Raw genomic sequence first — 21,444 nt, forward strand, 5'->3', positions numbered from 1 at the left:
GTGATTACTGTAAAAATAAGAGCAAGATTAGTGAATACCTATGGGGAGTGGGAACAGGTTATCATCAGAAAGGGATCATGGAGAAGGGGTTTCTATAGTTTCTATAGTATATCTTCGTGTGGATGATGATTTGTTACTTACAGGACTTTATAATGCTCGGGGCTGGAGAAATGGCTCAGCAATTAAAAGCACTGGCTGCTCTTGCACTGGACCTGGGTTCAGTTCCCAGCACCCACATGGAAGCTGACAACTGTCTATAACTCCAGTTCCAAGAGATCCAATGACCTCTTCTGACCTACCCTGGCACTGCATGCTTATGGTGCATTTATGTACATGTAAGCAAAATATTCATACACATAAAATAAAAATAAATTTAAAAAATTATAATGCTGTCACTATACAAAGAATAAACATTTCTGTATGTCACATTTCCTCATTTTGCATTTAAATATCTGAACCTGTTTAATTTTTAATTTTTACTTTGTGTGTATGTATGTTTCGCCTGCACGTATGTAGGTGCACCACATGGATGTAATGCCTGCAGAGGACAGAAAAAGGTGTCAGATCCCCTGGAACTGGAGTTATGAATGGTTGTTAGCCATCATGTATGTGGGTGCTGGGAATTGAACCCAAGTCCTCTGGAAGAGCAGTCAGTGCTTTTTTTGAGACAGGGTCTCCTTGTAGACCAGGCTGGCCTCGAACTCACAAAGATCCGCCTGCCTCTGCCTTCCAAGTGCTGGGATTAAAGCGTGCACCACTACGCCCGGCTCTTTTCATTTTCTTAGGGAAGGAAACCTTCACATGAGAGTTGTTCTGCACAAACTGTAAGGGCACTAGGAGCAACTCTGCATCCCTTGTTGATGCTGTTCCCAGAGCCTCTTCCCTCTGCCATCTACAACCACCACCAGCATTCAGGGCGCTTTTCATGTAGAACTGCCTTCCCTTCATAGCAGCCCAGTGAGGGAGGTCAACGGTTATTATCTCTGTTTTACAACAGATCAGTTAAGACCAGATCATTTAGGTTAGTAGCCCTACTTAGTAGGAGAAACAGCGACCAGCATATTATTTCAGTTTCAAGTTCAGTGCTTTTTTATACTCAGGTGTGTCCTTGTCCAGCTTGAACAGGGTTCGGCGTCTTCATTTTTCAGGACTGTTCTTCGTAGCCTCTTCTGTGAGCAGAGTTCTCAGTCTCCTTAGCCAGTACTTTTAACAACTCAGCCATCCCTTAAGCCCTATCCTTCTGTTTTCAATCCATGCTCCCATTTCAAGAAGGATGGTCTGGGTTTCATGAATCCACAATTTACTAACCAAAAGGATGACGTAGTGGTGCTGGAGTTGAGTCCTGTGGATTGCCATTCGGATTCGGATTTCCCTTCCTGTGTATCGCCTTTTGTCCTCAAGAGTCTAAGAAAGGAGACTTGCCTTATAGAGGCTGTCTCCAAGGGTGAAAGTCATTTTGGCAATCAGATCTGAGCAGCTCAAGCTGACTCAGGATCCCTTTCCTGCTGCACAGCAGTGTCCAGCTCCCTGTCTTAGTGTACCACCTTGGCAGGTCCGCATTCTGTGTGTGCCTCTGAGTTGAGTACATGCTTATTCTTATTTGTTGATAGTTATTACAGTGGGAGTGATTGTTCTAAAACTTAAAATACAACAACTGCTGGGAATTTAGAAAAGTGAGTCTGAACCTGTTTCTGGTATTTCTGTAAATGTAGACTGTGATGAAATCAGCCTGCCTGTTTGTTTCTTTAGGGCACTTTGAGCAGGGACTTCTGCCGCTACCTTGCTCTCCGCTCCTTTGCAGCACACTCGATAGACTTGTCTTTCTACTTTGAGGAGTGGCTTTCCGCTGGGTTTTGTTTTGTTTAAGAAAGTGTCTTGCTATGTAGCCCAGGTCGGTCTCAAATTCCTAGGTTCCAGTGTCTTTCTGCATTAACCTTCCAAGTAGCTGGGACTCCAGTGGACCGCACTGCACCCAGCTTCAGCTCTTTTTAATTAAGCCTTTTGGTTGTAGGCAGATCCCAGTGGCCGGTCAGCCTCCTGTGGTCCAGTGCTTCCTGAAGCAGATCAACAGATTTTACGGGATCTGATGAGTGATGCTATGAAGGAGATAGACGCACAGCAAACCTCTTCATCTGTTAGACCACAGGCCAATGGTAAGACTGGGACTTTTTTCTGGGAGCACTGCTATGGTAGCAAGTCTTAACAGTATTTGTGCTCTTAAAACATTTCAGTGAGTAACTTATTAAAGAAAACAGCTGCATTTTGGGGGGTGTTTATTAGCCGGTCAGTTTGTGTTCACTGCATGTGGAGTAGATAAATAACATTGGCCAGGATGATGGGTCTAATGTAGGCAGGAGACAACACTTGCTTTCTGGTGGCCCTTACCTTGGGAAGAACAAATTGTCACAGGTTGATGCTGCTACTTGGAGTGATTGATAGGTGACATGAGAAAATAACCTGGCATGCCCTGTTACTCAGACAGGATTCTAACAGAGATGAGTGAGAACAGGGTGAGCTGGCTGTGAGTGCAGGGAGGAGGAGGGGCCATCAGAAGGCCATAGCTAGCTGCCCCTTAGCTAGCTAGCGGTTACCAGACTGCTTCTAGAGCAGAAGTTCCCATCTTACTGAGAAAAATTTGACAGTAAGGTTGGAAAATCAGGGAAGGACCAGAAGATTAAAGATCCTTGCAAGTCAAATGGAAGCATCTAAATATTTCTGAAGCATCTATTTTAAAATTAGATTTTCTGATTGGATGAACATAGCTGTTCTTAAATATTGCAAGTCTTAGTTTTCAAATACTCTGTGGAACCAGGCATGGTGGTACATGCCTATAATTCTAGCACTTGGGGGATAGAAGCAGGGGGATCCAGAGTTCAAGGACAGCTTTGGGTACGTAGTAAGTTTGAGCCAACCTGGGCTACATGCATATAAAAAAAATCATGGTATTACAAAAGTTTAGCATTAATGTTACCTTCATTCTAATTTAGGATGAATTATAACTGAGGAAGTGAGCTAGTACCTCTGGGGCCCTGTGCACTAAGCAGTAGCAGCTGTCTCGGTTACTTGGGGAGGAATAGTTAATATGTGCTGAGAGACCATAATGGATAAGAATCTTCCCTAAGCATGGGACTCTTTGGAGGGTGAGTAGGTCTGAAGTGCTGCAGTGACTGTTTAAAATCTTGTTTGGGAGATGCTTGAGACCCAAACATCATTTTGTAAAATACATGCTGACACACAGATCTTGGTGCAATGCTATCTTCTGTGAATTATGTGTTGAGCACTACATGAGAACAGATGTCCTGTGAGGCCTCAGAGCCCCACATAGCTGCTTTTTCATTGCTTGGAATCATAGCCTCCCCTGCCTGACACTTGGCGGCAACTATCCCCTCCCCCCAACCCCCTTCACCTCAAGTAGGCTTCCTGTAGTTGTAGGTGAGCCTCAGCTGGATGCAACCAGTGTTTCTTCATTTTGCAGTTTGCTCAAGAAGTTTCTTCCAAGACTGAGCCCTGTGGACACTTGTCAGGTTTTTGGTCTTTTTGAGACACGGTCTCCCATAGCCACAGCTGGCCTAGAACTCACTGTGTAGACTGGCCAGGCTGGCCTTGAACTCAGAAATTTACCTGCTTCTGCCTCCCATGTGCAGAGATTAAAGGCGTGCACCACCGTGCCTGACTGATACTTGTCAGGTTTTTCCAGAACCTTATTTTTTACCCACAGGACAGAATCTTGACCAAAATAAAATTTCAGTTAGGATGAATGGGCCAATGCTGAATTCTTGAGCTTCTCCAACGTCGAATAACTAGGAAGTAACTGTCTCTGTTTTATGGCACTATCATTTACTCTTTTATTAAAAGAATGTCAGACTAATCTATTATTAGTCTTTTTATTTGTTCTTTTGATATATTTTTGCCTCCTGCCAAAGTGTTTTTTTTAGCAAATTACCTTAGCCTTTTGTAAGCCTGATTCATAGCATTTTTATATGAAATAGATGAGATTATGTAGGTAAAAGCATTCTACATACTAAGTGTCTAACATATGGTTAAGATTGCTGTTGTCAGTGTTTCAAGTGTGCAAGATGTTGTCATCTTCCTATCTAGGTGTCCTCAATGAAAAGTCTCAAATTCAGGAGCCGTGCTGTTCAGACCTCTTCCTGTTCCCAGACGAGAGTGGGAATGTGTCCCAGGAGCCTGGTCCTACCTGTGCATCATTCACGCACCGCTTGCTTAGTGACGCAGCGGCAGGCGCATCCACTGAAAATGATGACTTTTGTATTCTTTTTGCACCAAAAGCAGCTATCCAGGTAATAATGAATGACATTAGTGAAGCCTTAAAAAAATAGTATTCTAAAAATAAATGGACCAAAGGGTATTGGGATTTTTAAAATCTGTAACTCCTTACACTTTAGAATTACCTTGTTTTGTAATTTACTTTAGTGGTTTTTAGAATGGCTGTTATATATACATATCACAAGCTCAGAGAATGTTCTTCATTTGCATGATTTTTTAAAAAATATTTTATGTGTTATGAGTATATTGTCATGCATTGCCCATGGAGGACAGAAGAGGGTGTTGGATCCCCTGGAACCGGAGTTACAGATGGTTGTTAATCACCATGTGGGTGCTGGGAATCAAACCTGGGTCCTCTGCAAGAGCAGTCAATGCTCTTAACCGCTGAGCATCTCTCCAGCCCCAGTGATTTTCTACACAGACGCTGAACTTCAGGTGTTGTGTGGCAGGATGATTCCCCAGTGAGTGCGGTTGGACAACAGGAAAACAAGTGGCTAGTGTAAAAGGCAGGAAGGGTGATGTGTGTGAGACTGATTGTTGGTTGCGACGAACACATACCTAGAGAAGCCTCTTTGTACCCTAGTAGGTGACTGTATTTGTGCAGTAGGTTCTGAGAACTTCCTGGTAAAATGAGGGGGGTAAAAGCAAAGCAGTCAAACTCAGGGTAAGCACATTGCTAGAAACATGATAATTTTGTCAGTATGTTGAAATTTGTCAAGTTTTGATTTAGAATGCAGTATTGATATTTTAAACAATAGCAATAACACACACAAAATCTGTGTATTCTTAATTACCAAGTAGTAAGTGCCAAATTGTAAACTATTAAAATTATTCATGAGGTAATAGTTTATTTTATGATTAATAAAGCATGGATGCTCTTTATAGGATGATTAATGTCAGGAATTATCACCCAAGCTGGGCATGGTAGCACATGCCTATAATCCCAGCTCTTGGGTGGCAGAGGCAAGAGGATTACCACAAGTTTGAGCCTAGCCTGATCTCCATAGTGAGCTTCAGACCAACCAGAGCTACGGTGTGAAACCCTGTCTCAAAAAAGAAAGAAATTATTTCCTCATTTTATGCATTGAAATTATTAAAAAGAATTTAGGGCTGGGCGTGGTGGCGCATGCCTTTAATCCCAGCACTCGGGAGGCAGAGGCAGGCAGATCTCTGTGAGTTCAAGGCCAGCCTGGTCTACGTAGTGAGTTCCAGGACAGCTGGGGCTACAGGGAGACCCTGTCTCAAAAAAAAAAGACCAAAAGAAAAAAAAAAAGAATTTAAACTCAAGAAAGTCCCTTGATCTCTTAAATAAACCACTTATTTGTGCTAAGATGAGAATATTTATTACCTGTTGTTTTATTTCAGGAGAAGGAAGAAGAACCAGTCATAAAAATCATGGTTAATGATGCGATTGTGATAAGAGACAATTATTTTAGTTTGCCTGTTAAAAGGACAGATTCAAGCAAAGCCCCATTACATTTTCCCATTCCTGTGATTCGCTATGTTGTCAAGGAAGTCTCTCTTGTATGGCATCTTTATGGAGGCAAGGATTTTGGAACTGTTCCTCCTACTTCTCCAGCTAAGAGTTACATGTAAGTTCATTTCCATATAAGTTTATTTGACAGACAATATATCTGTTCATAGAAAAATACTAGAATTTATTTTAAGAATGAATAATGTTAAAATGTGTAATTTAAATGTCACACTTAAAGTTGCCCATTTTAAAACAGCTTGCATTGTTTATATATTTATAAACAATTAGCTTGCAAACATGTTGATTTACATGATTTTCATTCAGCAAGCATTTTCAGGTATCTCTCATGTGCCTGCTTATCAAAATGAACCAGACCTAATCCCTGCCCTCAGTTCAAAGGGAGAGAAAAATCATGTGACATGAAGCCAGGGTGCCAGGGCCAGAGCTTGTGCTCACCTGAGTCCCCAGCCTCTAGCAGGGGTGCAGCAGAGCTGCATATTTTAATTAAACAATTCAGTGTTGCCTAGTGTGAGGAGAGAATTAGGCAGCCAGCATATTCTCCACCCCAACAGTGGGGCACATATTTTTTATGGGGGGGGGGTGTAGCATAAAAAGCTCCATGAAGCAGTAACATTGACACAGTAGTTCAGCACTCTTTTCTACTTAACCATTACCTTGGGATGTTTCTGTTTTGACTACAGTTCTTTTCTTCTGTCAGCTTGGGCTTTTATGACCTGTACTCCAAGCAGACAGGTTTCTGAGATAAAAAGAAAGTAATATAGGTTTTACCTCCAAGTGTGTCCTGTATCCTAGTATAATAAATGTTTTTCTGTAGGTTTGAATATTTAGCAAGCAAATGACTACTCTAATGACAGTAATAAACTCATATTTTTGTCTTCTTTTTTTTCCCCCCTTTGGTCTTTTTGAGAAAAAAAGACCTGTAACCCCAGCTGTTCTGGCACTGTATAGACCAGGCTGGCCTCTGTCTCACAGACATCTACCTGATTCAGCTTCCCAAGTGCTGGGACTAAAGGCGTGTGCTACCATGCCCAGCTATAAACTGATGTTTTCAACGTATATGAAACATAAGTGACGTTCCTGGCACTGGGATTGAACCCAGAACCTTGTACATGGTGGGCAGACACTGGACCACTGAACTATGTCTCTACTCTTTTTGGGTTTATTTTGAGGCATGGTTTCACTAAATTACTCAGGCTGGTCTTAAACTTAATCTGTCATTCAGGCAGGCCTTGAACTTGTGATCTTCCTGCTTCAGCTTCCTAAGTAACTGGAATTGCAGGCCTGCCCCAGTAAGCCTGGCTAAATGATATGATTTGATTTATAGCAATGTAGATGAAGCATCCTAGTAGTTCTCTAATGTTCTTTTTATCTTAATAATTTTTATGATATCATTCATTAAATTTCTTTGAATATTCTTTTAACAAAGAATTGTCTTTTTTCTCTTTTCCTTTTTAGTAGTCCCCATTGTTCACCTTCTCACACACCTACCAGACATGGACGTCATACTGTCCATGGGGGAAAGGGAAGGAACCATGACTTCTTAATGGAAATACAGTTAAGCAAGGTAAGTTGGTGTTCTGAAAGGAAAAAAATTCACTTCAATAGGCGTATCAGTGGGAGATCTTTGGTTTTACTCACCTCCTAGGGCCTTGAAGCCATATACCTCTGCCCTTTGGACTGGAAAACTATAAGGATCTTGTGTAGAATTCTCAACCTGTTTTTCTTAAATGCTTTCCTAAGAATATTTTCCCCAGACTGTTGAGGAACCACTGCTCTAGAGTGTCTGTCTGTCTGGGATGGCCTGCCTTTGGATTGTGCCTGTGGACTGTCTATTGTGAAACACCTAGTGGCCATAAAGACAGAGCACTGGTGGCATTATTTGTGTTTAGTTTATCCTGTCAGCTTGTCTGAGATGTCCAAGTTCTGTACTTGAGAGTGTTTACCATCGAATACTGTAGTGATAATGGTTCCACATATTTGGTGGTATCAGTGTCCTCTTTTGGACCGTGAACCTTGCCTGCCTTCCTTCATTCTTCATGCAATTTCATAGATATGCAGGATGATAGCTTTGTTTTGATTTCCAGTTGAAGGTTTTCCTTGGAAAGGATAAGGGATTTACTAAGGTCAAAGAAGTGATTGTAGTTACGATAGGCACACAGAGCATACCAAATAAAGCCTAGCCATGTTTAGATGGCACAGAGAGCACTGAATAAATGAGTGAATGCATGAAGAGCTGACTGTATGAAAATGGTCCTGTGAGCCAGGGCAGCGATGATTAGTGCTGTTTCTGTTTAAGAGAAAGCCTAACCTAGGTGAAATGTGAAGCTTGCTGTGTCCTTCTTGCTAAGGTGAAGTTTCAGCATGAAGTCTATCCCCCGTGCAACCCTGAGTGTGGCTCTAGTCTCATAGAGCATCCAGCATCAAGGCAGGTGTTCATTGTCCAGGACCTTGAAATCCGAGATCGTCTGGCAACATCACAGATGAATAAGTTTTTATACCTGTATTGCAGCAAAGAAATGCCCCGGAAAGCTCATTCCAACATGGTAAGACTGGACGTCCCACTCTCTGCCATAGTTTGGGTTTTTATTACGTCTAACTGCAGAAAAATTAGAGTGAGGAAAACTACTGATGTGAGAAAAAAATTGTGTGTTCTCATTTTAATATGGAAATTCCTATTAAATACACTGTTTCAAGATTTCTGTTTGAGTTATTTTGCATACCATGTCCTCTAATTGTAACTGCCAATATAGTACTACTTGAGGTGAAACAGAATCCATGTGAACATTGTTAGGACTGCTGAAAGTGTTTCAGGTCTGTAAGACTTTTTCAGTATTAGCCTGGTAGGAGTGACTAGCTTTGGACTCTGGAGGTCTTACAGAAGTGGGCTTTGGATGGTGGGCTTGTGGACCAACTCTGGGGCTCAGCATGCTCCTAGGAGCCTGCAACCACAGCATCATCCATTTGCAGTTTTTCTCTAAAGAGAGTCCATAGCCCATCAGATTTTCTTGAGAGCATTTGGACAGGTTTTTAAGGGAAGAGGATAAATATAATAATTGCACTTTTTTAAAAGATAAGCTGTATAGCCCAGGCTGGATTCACACTCAAATTCCACTTTTTGTTCTTAGATGAGACTATGATTGTTTACTTCTTTCTCTTTGTAAAGGAAAACAAGGTCATTATATCATTGGGGAAAAATGTTTTTTCTTGTAGTTGACAATTAAAGCATTACATGTGCGTCCAGAATCTGGCAGGTCACCACAGGAGTGCTGTTTGAGAGTGTCACTAATGCCACTTCGCCTCAATATTGACCAGGTGTGTACTGTGGGTGTTGACCAGGTGTGTACTGTGGGTGATTCATACAGTTAAAGTTAGAATAAGGGAATTAACTTCTGTGAAAGTTACATAATGATAGGGACTTCTGGTAACTTTGGGGCAGAATCATAAGACATTGGGAATCTGACTGTTGGGATGTGCTCTTTGTCTGATCCCAGTTGCCACTCATGGCCTGTGTGTGCAGGTCTAGATTCCTGCTATACACTCTTCACCCCTCGTGGACAGCTCAGCATGCGTACACTTGTAGAGACTTAAAGGGCTCCCTGATGAATTAAAGGATGCATGAGATGATATTATAGTTATAGATTCTGGAAGAGAATCATTCTGTCCTGGGCAAAATGACAGAGTAGGAAATGGTTCCCTAAAGAGGTCACAAAGATCAGAATTGTGGGAATTCACAAAGAAAACCCCTTTCCCATGTCAGGTAAGTATCCAGTCACACTCCTCTGAACTTTGCTTTGTCCCAGAGAACTGCTTAAAGCATAGTTGGCACCTCTTCTGGGAGTCCTGGTCTGCAGCATAAAAGTAGGATGCTCAGCGGTACTGTAGTGGAGAGGGACTGGTTTTGGGCTCAGATCTCAGTTCTGTGACTTTTCTGAGCTGTGTGGCTGCGAGTAAGTTATCTAACTTCCCCAAGCCTTACTTTCCTCCTAGATAAAACAAGAGAGGCCTTCCTTATCCTGGACTCTGAGCTAGGAAGTTGAAAGAGGAGTAAGATCCTTAAAAAGCTCTCTAATGGGGAAGGCTGACATACAGCAGTGTGCTATGGTGAACGTGGGTGATGAAGATAGGCACAGGGTGACCAGAAGAGCTAGTTTGAAAGGGGTGGGATGCTCAGGAAGGGCTTTTAGTGGTTCTCAAGCTGGGCTCAAGGAATGCAAGGAAGCAAGGCAAGGGACAGCAGGAGGTGGCTGTGGGCTGGGCAGAACTGGCCAGGGCTGGGGGTGGCCAACTTGGTGCCATGGGGAAATGCTTGCCTGAGGCTGGGGAGGGTGCAGGCAGCAGTACTTGTATGTTTGTGCTCTCTTGTCATCCTTCCGTCACTGAGTGTGACATTAAAAATTATTTTAACATTTTAAATCATACTACTATTAATGTCTTGTCGTGGGACCTTCAGCCTAGGCATAAATATTTTATAGTCAAAGTTTAATATTTAATAACAAATCCAAAATTTAAATTTTAAAATGACTGTACTGAGATGGTATATAAAAATATATGGATTTTATCTGTATAGTAGACCTCTGATAGATTTATTGAGTAGAGTAACCTGCTGGACCAGGTGAAATACAGGGTATTTCCTCTACCCTGTGTAGTCAGCCTTCCCATCACCAGACATTGACATTTTCCTGTTCTGTAGCTTCATATAGGTGGAGTTGGCCTCCTTGTTCTGGGTTATGTCTGAGTTTCATCTCTGTAGCAGGGCAGTAGTCTCCACTGGATTTCATTGTTGCACAGCATTTCATTGTGCCTGTGCCCAGGGTCATGGTTTGCATTTTGGCTTGTTTTTATTTTTAGTGCTTCTGTATAGGACCATGATGAAACAAGTCTTCGTGGATATCTGTGTTCATTTCACTTGGGCATGAAGCCACCACTGTGCATGTCCCTTCCCCACCAACCTCAGAGCTCCAGCAACCAGAGAGCACCAATCTTGTCCTTGCCAAATTCCGTTCTGTCACCTTCTTTACTTTAGATAGTTTACTTAGTCTTCCTTGTGTCTTCATTTTGGATTTCCTCTGGGACTAGTGCTGTTAAGCCTCATTTCATGCATTTTGCCAGTGGTATATCTCTTTTTGTAGTGTCGGTGTGATTTGCTAGTTTTACAGTTGGCTGTCTTACTGAGTTATAAAGAGTTTAGCATAAACACCAGAATTCAAAAAGGAAACACTAAAAAGCTGCTGTTTTGTGCCAGGTCTCTTTAGTCTTCTTTTTTTAAAGAGCAAATATACACCTGAAATTTTCCTTTTTTTTTTTTTTCCTTTTTTTTTTTTTTGGTCTTTTTGAGACAGGGTCTCCCTGTAGCCCCAGCTGACCTAGAACTCACTATGTAGACCAGGCTGGCCTTGAACTCACAGAGATCCGCCTGCTTCTGCCTCCCAAGTGCTGGGACTACAGGTGTGCACCACCACGTCTGGCTTACTCATTCTTTTAAAAAGGATTTTTTTTGTCTTTTTGAGACAGGGTCTCCCTGTAGTCCCAGCTGGCCTAGAATTCGCTATGTATTCCAGGCTGGCCTTAAACTCACAAAGATCTGCCTGCCTCTGCCTCCCAAGTGCTGGGACAAAAGGCATGTGCCACTGCCCCCAGTTCAGAATTTCAACTTTTTTTGAATAGTGTTGTAGTTAAAATATTTATAACATTAAAATACGAACACCTAGTGTTGGCTAAAGAAAAGCTCTTTATATGTGATACTGTATATAACATAAATAACATAAACATGTGCAATGCAAATAGTATATAAACATGTACAGGAATGTGCATATACAAAGCATGATACAGTGTGAACCGTCCATGAACCAGAATATACCCAGCATTGGTGGGGTACCTCAGCACTTGGCGTACATGTTACCTAGAATATTTTTGGTATCTGTGTCATTTAAACTTATCACAAATGGGATTGCAGGTAATTAGAGTCTTGGAAATTTTGAGTTAGACCTTTTTGGTGTCAATCACTATTGTGACCCTGTAATTCACTTACATTAGTTTAGGAATTTTAATGGGAGAGAAGATTAAGAAAAGGCTCAGGAACTTGATTTTATATTTTATATCCTGTACTTGCCAGTTGTGTGATGGAGGCAAATCATTATCACAGAATCAAGCATTTTTCTTGTTATATACTTTCAGAAGAAACTATACTGAATTAATTTAGTTTGTTTCAATTTTTGTTTATGGGTATGAGTGTATTGCCTGCATATAAGTAGGTATACCCATGTCGTGCAATGCCTGCATTGGATCCCCTGGAACTAGAGTTATGGACGATTGTTAGTTGCCACGTGGGTGCTGGGAATTGAACTCAGGTCCTCTACAAGAGCAGCCCATGCTCTTAACCTCTGAGCCATCTCTCCAGCCCCTGTTTTAATTTTTAAAGATGGTTCTTGATATGTAATTATGGTTAACCTGGAGCTTGCTATGTAGCCTAGGCTGTTCTTGAACTCTCGACAATCTTCCTGCCTCAGTCTCCTAAATGTGGGAATTACAGATGTGTGCCACTCAGCTTTAAATTCCTATTTTGAGTATCATGTCCAATGAAGAAAACACCTGAAGGCAATATAATAGTGTCAGAAGAAGTAAGTCGGTAGGAACTTTAATGGTACATAGTAAGTAGCCAAGCTGTGCTAGCTGCTGTTACTAGTGATAAACCACTGTTGGTTTAGAATGAGACCTTGTGCCAAATAAGAATGAGAAGGTTCTGATTCTTGCCAGGCATGATGGCGCACACTTTTAATCCCAGCACTTGGGAGGCAGAGGCAGGCAGATCTCTGTGAGTTAGAGGCCAGCCTGGTCTACATAGTGAGTTCCAGGACAGCTGGGGCTACCAAAAAAAAGAATCAGAAGGTTCTGATTCTAAGGAAAAAAAAGGCTTTGTGTAGGAATTATTCCTAGCTGTTTAATTTTCAGTTTCTCCTTTTTACAGTGTTTGCATCTATATGTTAATCTTCATAGAGTTGTAAAAATTAATGTGTGTATGTGAAAGAGAGAGAGGAATGGCAGTAATGTCTGACACAAAGGAGGACTCAGAAGTAAGGGATGGCTGTGTAGTAGTGAGTGATGGGCAAGACTTGAAGCTTTGGTCACCAGCCTTTCATCTTTTAGTTACAGTGACGTCTTTTAATTCTAGGACGCCCTGTTCTTCCTCAAGGATTTCTTTACAAGTCTGTCTACAGAGGTGGAGCTTCTGCTGACCCCAGATCCAGAAGGTATTTGACAGGCACAGCCTGAAGATTCTCTAACAAGTACAGACACCCTCCACTTCGGATGGGGTTGCATCCTCAGAATGCCAGTAGAAGCTGCATAACAGAAGTCAGAAATTAAGTCCAGTATGTGGAGCCCACTGAATGCCAGGGCTCAGCAACACGTGTATTGTAGAGTATTGGCTGTTTCTCCTCTAGACCATAGGGCTCACGGAGCGGTGGCTGGCTGTGACTACCCAGCATCACCAGAAGAGGGGGATGTGTACTGCTAGGGAAAGATCAGAACTCACAGAGTACAGTTTCTACTGAGTGCACATGTTCTTTCACTCCATTGTGAGTTTGGAAAATTTAAAGTCAAACTGTTGTTAAATTAGAACAGGCTATATATACTTTGATTTTGATCCCTATGTGTTATTTTTGAAAATATATTTATAGTATTTATTCCCATTTGTATATGTGTGTTCTGTGTTTATTTTTATTGCTAATTCATGCAGATGTGTTTATATCAAAGTAATAATTTAAATGGTGGAAGTAGATTTTTTTTTTCTGTGACAGGAAGTGTTTATTCAGTGAAACAGATTAAGTCAGTATTGACTTATATGGTTCCTGTAAAGAAGCACAGCTAACTTTGGATGTGCACATTACATTTTCAGTTAAAAAGTCCCCTGGAGCTGACGTCACCTGCAGTTTGCCAAGGCATTTGAGTACCTCAAAGGAGCCCAATCTAGTTGTTTCTTTCCCTGGGCCAAAACAACCTTCCTCAAACCATAGTGCCAATTCAATGGATGGGGCTGATGGACTGGAGGAAAAGGACTTCTCAGCTGAGGAAGGTTCATTTAGTGACCAACCTGTATTTTTTCGGTACGTACACTTATTTTGGTAACAAATGAGGCTTGTGGGGCTTTGAAGATGACTCTGTAATATGTTTGTATTCTGGTAATCAGAAGTGACATGGGTTATCGTTTACATTGCCATGCCAATTTGTGTTGTTTGTTTGCATGTATTCCCCGACCCCGACCTTGCACCCCTTGTTTGCACATAGTAATTCCTATCGAGGATTCGTCTGCGTATTGAGTTTGGGGCAGTTCTTTCTCTCCTGGCTGTCTCCTTTCCTGTGTCTCTGCCCCGTCTTCCACTTGCTGGTGTGCTGTGTGATCCCCATGCAAGCTTGTCCATTGACCCCTTTCCACACCTCAGCTTTAGCATTCCTGCCTTTCCCTTCTGCCCCCTTCTTAGTCTGCTTTTCCTCGTCCTTGCCAGATCTTTCTTTCCTCTGCTGTTTCTGTAGACAGCTGAACACTCTGAAGCCTGCTGTGGTTCTGCTCCTCCGCATGGCCAGCAGGCCCCACTCTGCAGTCTTCCTCCTTGGCCGACCTGTTCACTCTTTCTGTCTTCTTTCCCTGACCCTTGTTGGTAGAGATAAGAGTCTTGGCATTTCTAGAAAAAGAAGGGTCAAAGGGCGAAACCTCCCTGACTTTCTGTATCTCTCCCCTTTCATATCTAGTGTCCTTAGCTTCTCTGTCTTTCCTTCTAGGTTGTGAGATTAGACCTTAGGTGTTGCTGCTGACATTAATTCTGTGGGGGAAAATTGTTTCTGAGCATTCAGTTTGCAGTCAGTCTTGGAGCAGATCATTTTGGTGGCTGTATGTCACCAATGTATACTTTTTAATTTCATGCCTAGACTTCCCAGTATTAGTATATGAATCCTATACAATTTCAAGAATTTCCCCCAAACTTGGCCAGTGTAGGCTTCATCTTTCCAATAATGAAGACTTGAGGCTCAGAAAGTTGACGTTACTCGACTGGAGTCGCATCCCATCCAGTGGTAGAGCTGGGGTCTGCACAGCCTACTTCCTCATGGAGAGCTGGAGAGGCCTTGCTCCTTCTTATCTCTTAGCAGTGATTATATTGGTTGGCTGAAGTTCGAAGGCCACGTTATCAATTTGTCTTCTGTTTGAATTGAGAACAATGTTTTTCCTGAGAATAAACATTTCATAAACCATGAGAAATTTTTTTGTGATAACATTTAAATTTAGTAGATATAATTTATCATATGGCTAACATCTTGTTTAGTGGTCATGTTGCCTTAAGGAGAGGTAGAGCAAAAAGACCTCGTATTTTATTTAGGACATAAGATGTGCACATAGTTTGTGGTTTTTATTCTCCAGTTTAACAACTTATATCTAATTTTATGATTAGTTTTTTTTTTTTAACATAAATAACCCCCTTTATTTGCCAACAGAGAGTTCAGATTCACATCAGAAGTCCCTATTCGACTCGATTACCATGGCAAGCACGTGTCAATGGATCAGGTTTGGAAACTGCACAGACATGCTCTACAGAATTTTTTTTTCTTATTTTTATTTTATAAGTGTATTACCTGCATGTGTTAAGTGTACCCATGTCGTGCATCATTTTTCTTTTTTAAAAAAATTATGTTTTATATTTATTATGTGGGGGTGTGTGTATGTATGTGCTATAGTGCATGTGTGGAGGTCAGGGGACAACTTGTGGGAGTCAGTTTTCTCCTCCTACCATATGGACCTGGGGGATCAAATTCAGGTAGTTAGGCCCCTTCATTCTCTGAGCCATCTTGCCAACTCCATCTCTCTCTTTTTTTTTCTAATAGACAGATTAAAAAAGTAATAAAGACCTTGGCTGTGTCATAGTTTATATGTGCGGGTATGTTTGGCATGAAGTACAACCCTTTAAAATAAATACCATTAAGCACTGTGAGTGTCATTTGGCACATACTGAGCATTAACAGTATATTTTAAAAATTTCAAATGTTTGTCTTTATTAATGAATATGGCTTGAACCTTACCCAGTAACAGCTGTGTTAAATGCTGGGTCTCTCCTTAGTTTACAGACTAATAGTCCACTTTTCATATTTCAGGGCACTTTGGCTGGGATTTTGATCGGCTTGGCCCAGTTGAACTGCTCTGAGCTAAAGCTGAAGAGGCTCTTCTATCGGCATGGGTGAGTGGATTGATGCATGAGACTCAGGAGAGTCCCCAGAGCTGGTTTCTAGTAAAGGTGGAGCCTTAGCAAGCAGACACACTAGCCTAGTGTCTGCAGAGAGAGCATTTGTAGGGACCCTCACTGACTTGAGGGTTATTTTTATTGTGAGGAAGTAGAAGTAGTTGGAATAGAGTAGTATTTATTTTTTAAAAATCTGTAGTTAAAGAATGGAAGCTCACTAGGCTTGGTTCTCATTAGTTGTGTTAACTTACACCAGAGGAATGTTCAGGAACCAAGAACAGTGGAAAACAGGATACGCATAGTATTGAAGCTCCGTGGACACTGTTAACCTTGTGATTGGACTCTTATCTGTCTGTCTGTTTATCCAATATACTCAAGAGTGAGATGAGAAGAGAGGGAGCGAGGATAGAGAAATTTAGTGGCTGATTTATATTCCTCTATGATTTAAAAATATTTAGCTATTTTTGGAGCTTGAAATATGTGCTTGTAATATATAAATTTTTTTTATTTTTATTTTTTTGGTCTTTTTTGAGACAGGGTCTCCCTGTAGCCCCAACTGTCCTGGAACTCGCTATGTAGACCAGGCTGGCCTTGAACTCGCAGAGATCCACCTGCCTCTGCCTCCTGAGTGCTGGGATTAAAGGCATGTACCACCACGCCCGGCAATATGTGAATTTTAAGTAGAAAAAAAGTTTATATCTAAGTATATAACTTTATTTCTTCTTTGTACTAATGGTCATTTACTCTAGTTTGCTAGGTGTTGACAAATTAGTCTCATATGCAATCACCGAGTGGCTCAACGACATTAAGAAGAACCAGCTGCCGGGAATCCTGGGTGGTGTGGGGCCTATGCATTCACTGGTTCAGTTAGGTGAGTTGACTTCTAAGATCCTCTTGGGGTTGCAGATGTCCTTGAGAGTCTATGTGAAGAACATTTTTCCAGAAAAATCTCTCTATATTCATACATATAAAACTTGCCCCTAGTTTCAGGGTCAAGACCTCCACCCAGGGTTGAACTGCTCTCAACCCCAGCACTCATTCAAATTTCTGTGGACTGTTCTAGTGCAAGGCCTGAAGGACTTGGTCTGGCTACCAATAGAGCAGTACCGGAAAGATGGCCGCATCGTCAGAGGATTCCAGAGAGGTGCTGCCTCCTTTGGCACCTCAACTGCAATGGCTGCTCTAGAGCTCACAAACAGAATGGTGCAGACCATACAGGTACTAGTCCTGCTGCCACCTCTGGACAGATGAGAGCCCTGCAAAATGATGGGGCTGCTTTTAAATAGTACTCTAATATGGATAATGCAGAGGGTAAACATTTGGTTTGTAATGATTTAATATCATACCTATTTTTTGTTAGTTTGTCTGAGACAGGGTCTTGCTGTCTAGCCCAGGCTGTCTTCAGCCATGGAATCCCCTGCCTCCCAGATGCCAGGCTTACAGGTCTATGCCTCCATGCCCTGCCAACATTGGTCCTCTATCAGTAGCTTAGATAGCTAGTACTAAATTAGTTAACAAAGTTGTAGAATACATGTCAAATTTGTTTGCATATTTCAGAATGTAATAACTGTCAAGGTTCAGATAGCCCTGCCCCCTCACCAACAGGGCCTCAAGGACTTCTCATGTTCCTGAGAAAAGGGAATGGAGCTGATAAGTACCTTGGTCTTTGAAGTCAAGAGAAGCAGACTTTTCTCTACTGTTTAGCTAACACAGCAGGCTTCCCCTTTGATCTCTAAAGAGAGTTGGTTTTAACAGTGGATTTCTCCCACTCCCCTACCCCCTAACTTAAAAAAAAAAAATACATCTTCCCCACCTTCTACAGGAAATAAAAGCCCCCCTTTTTAAAAGACCCCAGCTCATGACCAGGGGTAGACACACCTGCCTGGAAGGGAATCTGTCCCATGTGTTGCTTTGCTAATAAACTCTGCTTTCTTTTGATAAACACTATTCGTCATATGGCTACTTTTTACCTATCAATAACCATTAAATTAGGGGGGATTTATTTCACCAGTCTGTATAAAAGGATTGCAGCTAAATAGAATTTGTAATAGATTAACAATAAATATGCTATCTGTGCATGGTAGCACACATCTTTAATCCAGCATTCTGGAGGTAGAGGCAGGTGGATCTCTGTGACTTCAAGACCAACCTGGTCTACATAGCACATTCTAGCCCAGCCAGGCCTATGTAGTGGGACTCTGTCAAAATACTAAAACCAAAAAAGAAATAAGAACAGTAAAAATGTTAAAATTTGTTCTGTTAAGTAGTAAGTCTTCCAGAATAACATGGGAATGGTGGTGCCCTCAGTAGTGAGAGGAAGAGACTGAGTCAACTCACTTGAGGTGCGTTTTGAGCTTCCCTTCCACATTTGTGTTACGACTCATGAACTCCTGATACGAAGCATTCAAGCATTGAGTGTCTGTCAGCATATGCGTTTCCTTCACTCCTATAGGAGCACACTGCTGCACGTTTGTGTCCAACTCCAGACTGTCTTCTAATTCCTATCTTCCTTCTGACAATGTCCCAGGCAGCAGCAGAAACTGCTTACGACATGGTGTCTCCTGGTAGTTGTGTTACGACTCATGAACTCCTGATACGAAGCATTCAAGTATTGAGTGTCTATCAGCATATGCGTTTCCTTCACTCCTATAGGAGCACACTGCTGCACGTTTGTGTCCAACTCCAGACTGTCTTCTAATTCCTATCTTCCTTCTGACAATGTCCCAGGCAGCAGCAGAAACTGCTTACGACATGGTGTCTCCTGGTACCCTTCCCATTGAGCCCAAGAAGGCTAAACGGTTTCCTCATCACCGCTTAGCCCACCAGCCAGTAGACCTGAGGGAAGGTGTGGCCAAGGCCTACAGTGTTGTGAGAGAGGTATGTGGACCCTCAGAACCCTGTGCTGCTTTCCCATCTTCCACCCAGAGAGCATCTGCTGATCTGGGGAGGAACCTCTGGGAGTGGAATGGGAGCGTAACAGCGACATGTGACACGTGTGGGAAGTGAGAGAAGGGCTAGGTTGCACACTTCACTCCTCTTTTCCTCAGGTTTAAGAAATAAAACTATTCAGGTGAATCCCCACCTTGGCCTCACTCCCAAGCCTTCCGTGATTTCATAGCTTGATTACTCAAGTACTCATAAGCAGAATGTATCAGGGTTTATATTTTAAGTTTATATAAAGGAAATGTGTATATCATTCTGCAGCTTGTTTCTTTCCAGGTATCCACATAGACACATGTAATTTAGATGGTTTTACAGTATCTCATTAGAGGCATTTGACATGATTTATTGCTTTCCTGTTGGTGGGCATTTAGCTTCTATCTCCCCATAAAACATGGCCACAGGAGATGTTGTCTAGATGTGTCTTTGCTCACTTGTGTAAGAAGTCTCATTGAGGGTATTTTGGTGGCGGTGGGGAAGGCAGGGTACTTCCTCAGTGTGCATGTGGAAGTCAGAGGACCAACTTGTGGGAGTTCATTTTCTACCATGTGCTTCCCAGGGATTGAGCTCAGGTTGTCTGTCAGGCCTGGCCGAAGGTGCCTTTACCCAGTGAGCCATCTCCTGGCCCCTTAACATTACTAAGCATCACTGAGTTGCTCTCTGGCGGCTGTGTCAGTGAAGCCCGGTGCCTTTGAGTATCTTCAGAGTCACTGACTTCTTTTTGACATTGCTTGGTATACTGAAGTTTGTAGTCATTTTACTTATGATTAGCTTTAGGATTTCGTTGGAAGTGTTTTCTAATCATACTCCGACAACAGTTGGAAGGGTGTAGCAGTCCTTCACTGGACAGAAGTAACTTCTGGGGTCCCAGAGAATTGGGGCTGAAGTGAGTTTTCTCTGTGAAGTTGAAGAACAAAGGAAGAAGGGGTGAGTGAGTGCGGATCCAGGTCTGCTTTTAAACAGAGGCCCTGAGAGGTGTCCTCTAAAAGGGCAAGGATGCCAAGAGCCGTGCTCACACCTGGCAGTGCCTGCTTTTGTATGAGCCTTTGAGCTAGTAGCAGTTAAAGTATTACTTTAAAAAAAGAATGTAGCACCCAAACCCCTTTAATCTGGCCTTTTACAGAAGTTTGCTGACCCCTGTGTCCTGCTGCTCTGCTTGGTGGCAGTCAGGTTTGGGCAGTAACTGTGGCTAGAAGCTACTCATTGGCTATCTTACTGTCTTCTAGACAGTGTCAAGCTCTGTAACGACATATTTCTAGCAAACACCACGGAGCAGGCAACATCACAGTTCCCCATCTAAGCCAGCCAAGGTCACAGGGCTTATTGAGGGCTGGGAGTTTGAATTTCCTTTTTTTTTTTTTTTTTTTTTTGGTCTTTTTGAGACAAGGTCTCCCTGTAGCCCCAGCTGGCCTTGAACTCACAGAGATCCGCCTGCCTCTGCCTCCCGAGTGCTGGAACTACAGGCATGCGCCACCACGCCGGGCAAGTTTCCTTCTTTAATCCTGTTAGTCTTCATGCTACAGTGAGCCAATACCTGAGGATTGCTGTGGGGTTGGGCAGGTGATACAGGGGAGTGTGTGAGTGGTTCACTGTGTTCCCTGTGCTCATGGTATCTCTGGCTGCTCCCTATAGGGAGGTTGTTTGTTTGAGACCAGAGCTTGATGTGTAGCTCAGGCTAGCCTGGAACCTGGCTTGGTTAGGGTTTTTTCTTTCCCTCTCTCCTCTTCCTTCTCTCCCTTCTTCACCCTTCTTTTTACTTGCTATGTAGCTCAGGCTGACCTGGAACCTGGCTTAAATAGGGCTCTCTCTGTCTCTCTTTCTCTCTGGGTCTATGCATGTGAGTGATGGGGGCGTGGCTAGAGTCGGCATCAGGTGTCTTCCTTGGTTGCCATACTTTTGAGATAGGGTCTATCACTGAAACTGGAGCTCACCAGTTTAGCTAGGCTGACAGGCTAATGAGCTTCAGGAATCCTGTCTCCAACATTCCCCACCATGCTTTATATGACTGTAAAGTCATATGCCTCCACGCCCAGCTTTTTTGTGGATGATGGGGATCTAAACTTTTTTGTGGATGATGGGGATCTAAACCCTTATGCTTACATGGTATCTTAGTTTCTTTCCTTTTGCTGTGATAAAGCAGTCTGACCAAAGCAATTTAAGGTAAAGAGAATTGAGCTCAACTCAGACTTCACAGCCCAGTCCATCGTGGTGTGGCAGGAGCTTGAGGCAGCTGCTTATATCACAGTCAGAAACTGAGCGCAGTAAGCGCATGCTTGCTGAGCCCAGCTCGCCTTCTCCACTTGATACAGTCCAAGTTCCTCGCCCTCAATTAAGATGGGTCTTCTTCCCACATCAATTAAAGTAACCAAGAGAATCCCCCACAGACAAACGCAGAGGCCCATCTAATCCAGACAGTCCCTCATTGGGACTCTCTTCCCGGGTGATTCCGGATGCTCCCAAATTGACTATTGAAATCAGCTGTCACGTGGCAGGCACTTT

General features: G+C 42.5%; 1 protein-coding gene across 1 annotated transcript in view; it reads left to right on the forward strand.

The window, feature by feature from the left end:
* Positions 1-21,444, forward strand: part of Atg2b (autophagy related 2B) — a 101,318-nt gene that overhangs the window by 73,387 nt on the left and 6,487 nt on the right. The window contains exons 29-41 of the mRNA XM_008825656.3: positions 2,012-2,153; positions 4,099-4,301; positions 5,653-5,879; positions 7,238-7,346; positions 8,131-8,325; positions 8,993-9,094; positions 12,951-13,029; positions 13,677-13,884; positions 15,266-15,335; positions 15,920-16,002; positions 16,755-16,876; positions 17,069-17,223; positions 18,733-18,882. Coding sequence (XP_008823878.1) covers positions 2,012-2,153; positions 4,099-4,301; positions 5,653-5,879; positions 7,238-7,346; positions 8,131-8,325; positions 8,993-9,094; positions 12,951-13,029; positions 13,677-13,884; positions 15,266-15,335; positions 15,920-16,002; positions 16,755-16,876; positions 17,069-17,223; positions 18,733-18,882 — 1,845 coding nt within the window. The remainder of the gene's footprint in view (positions 1-2,011; positions 2,154-4,098; positions 4,302-5,652; positions 5,880-7,237; positions 7,347-8,130; positions 8,326-8,992; positions 9,095-12,950; positions 13,030-13,676; positions 13,885-15,265; positions 15,336-15,919; positions 16,003-16,754; positions 16,877-17,068; positions 17,224-18,732; positions 18,883-21,444) is intronic.

This window comes from Nannospalax galili, unplaced genomic scaffold (genome assembly GCF_000622305.1).
Source record: "Nannospalax galili isolate Female #2095 unplaced genomic scaffold, S.galili_v1.0 scaffold188, whole genome shotgun sequence".
Classification (NCBI taxonomy): domain Eukaryota; kingdom Metazoa; phylum Chordata; class Mammalia; order Rodentia; family Spalacidae; genus Nannospalax; species Nannospalax galili.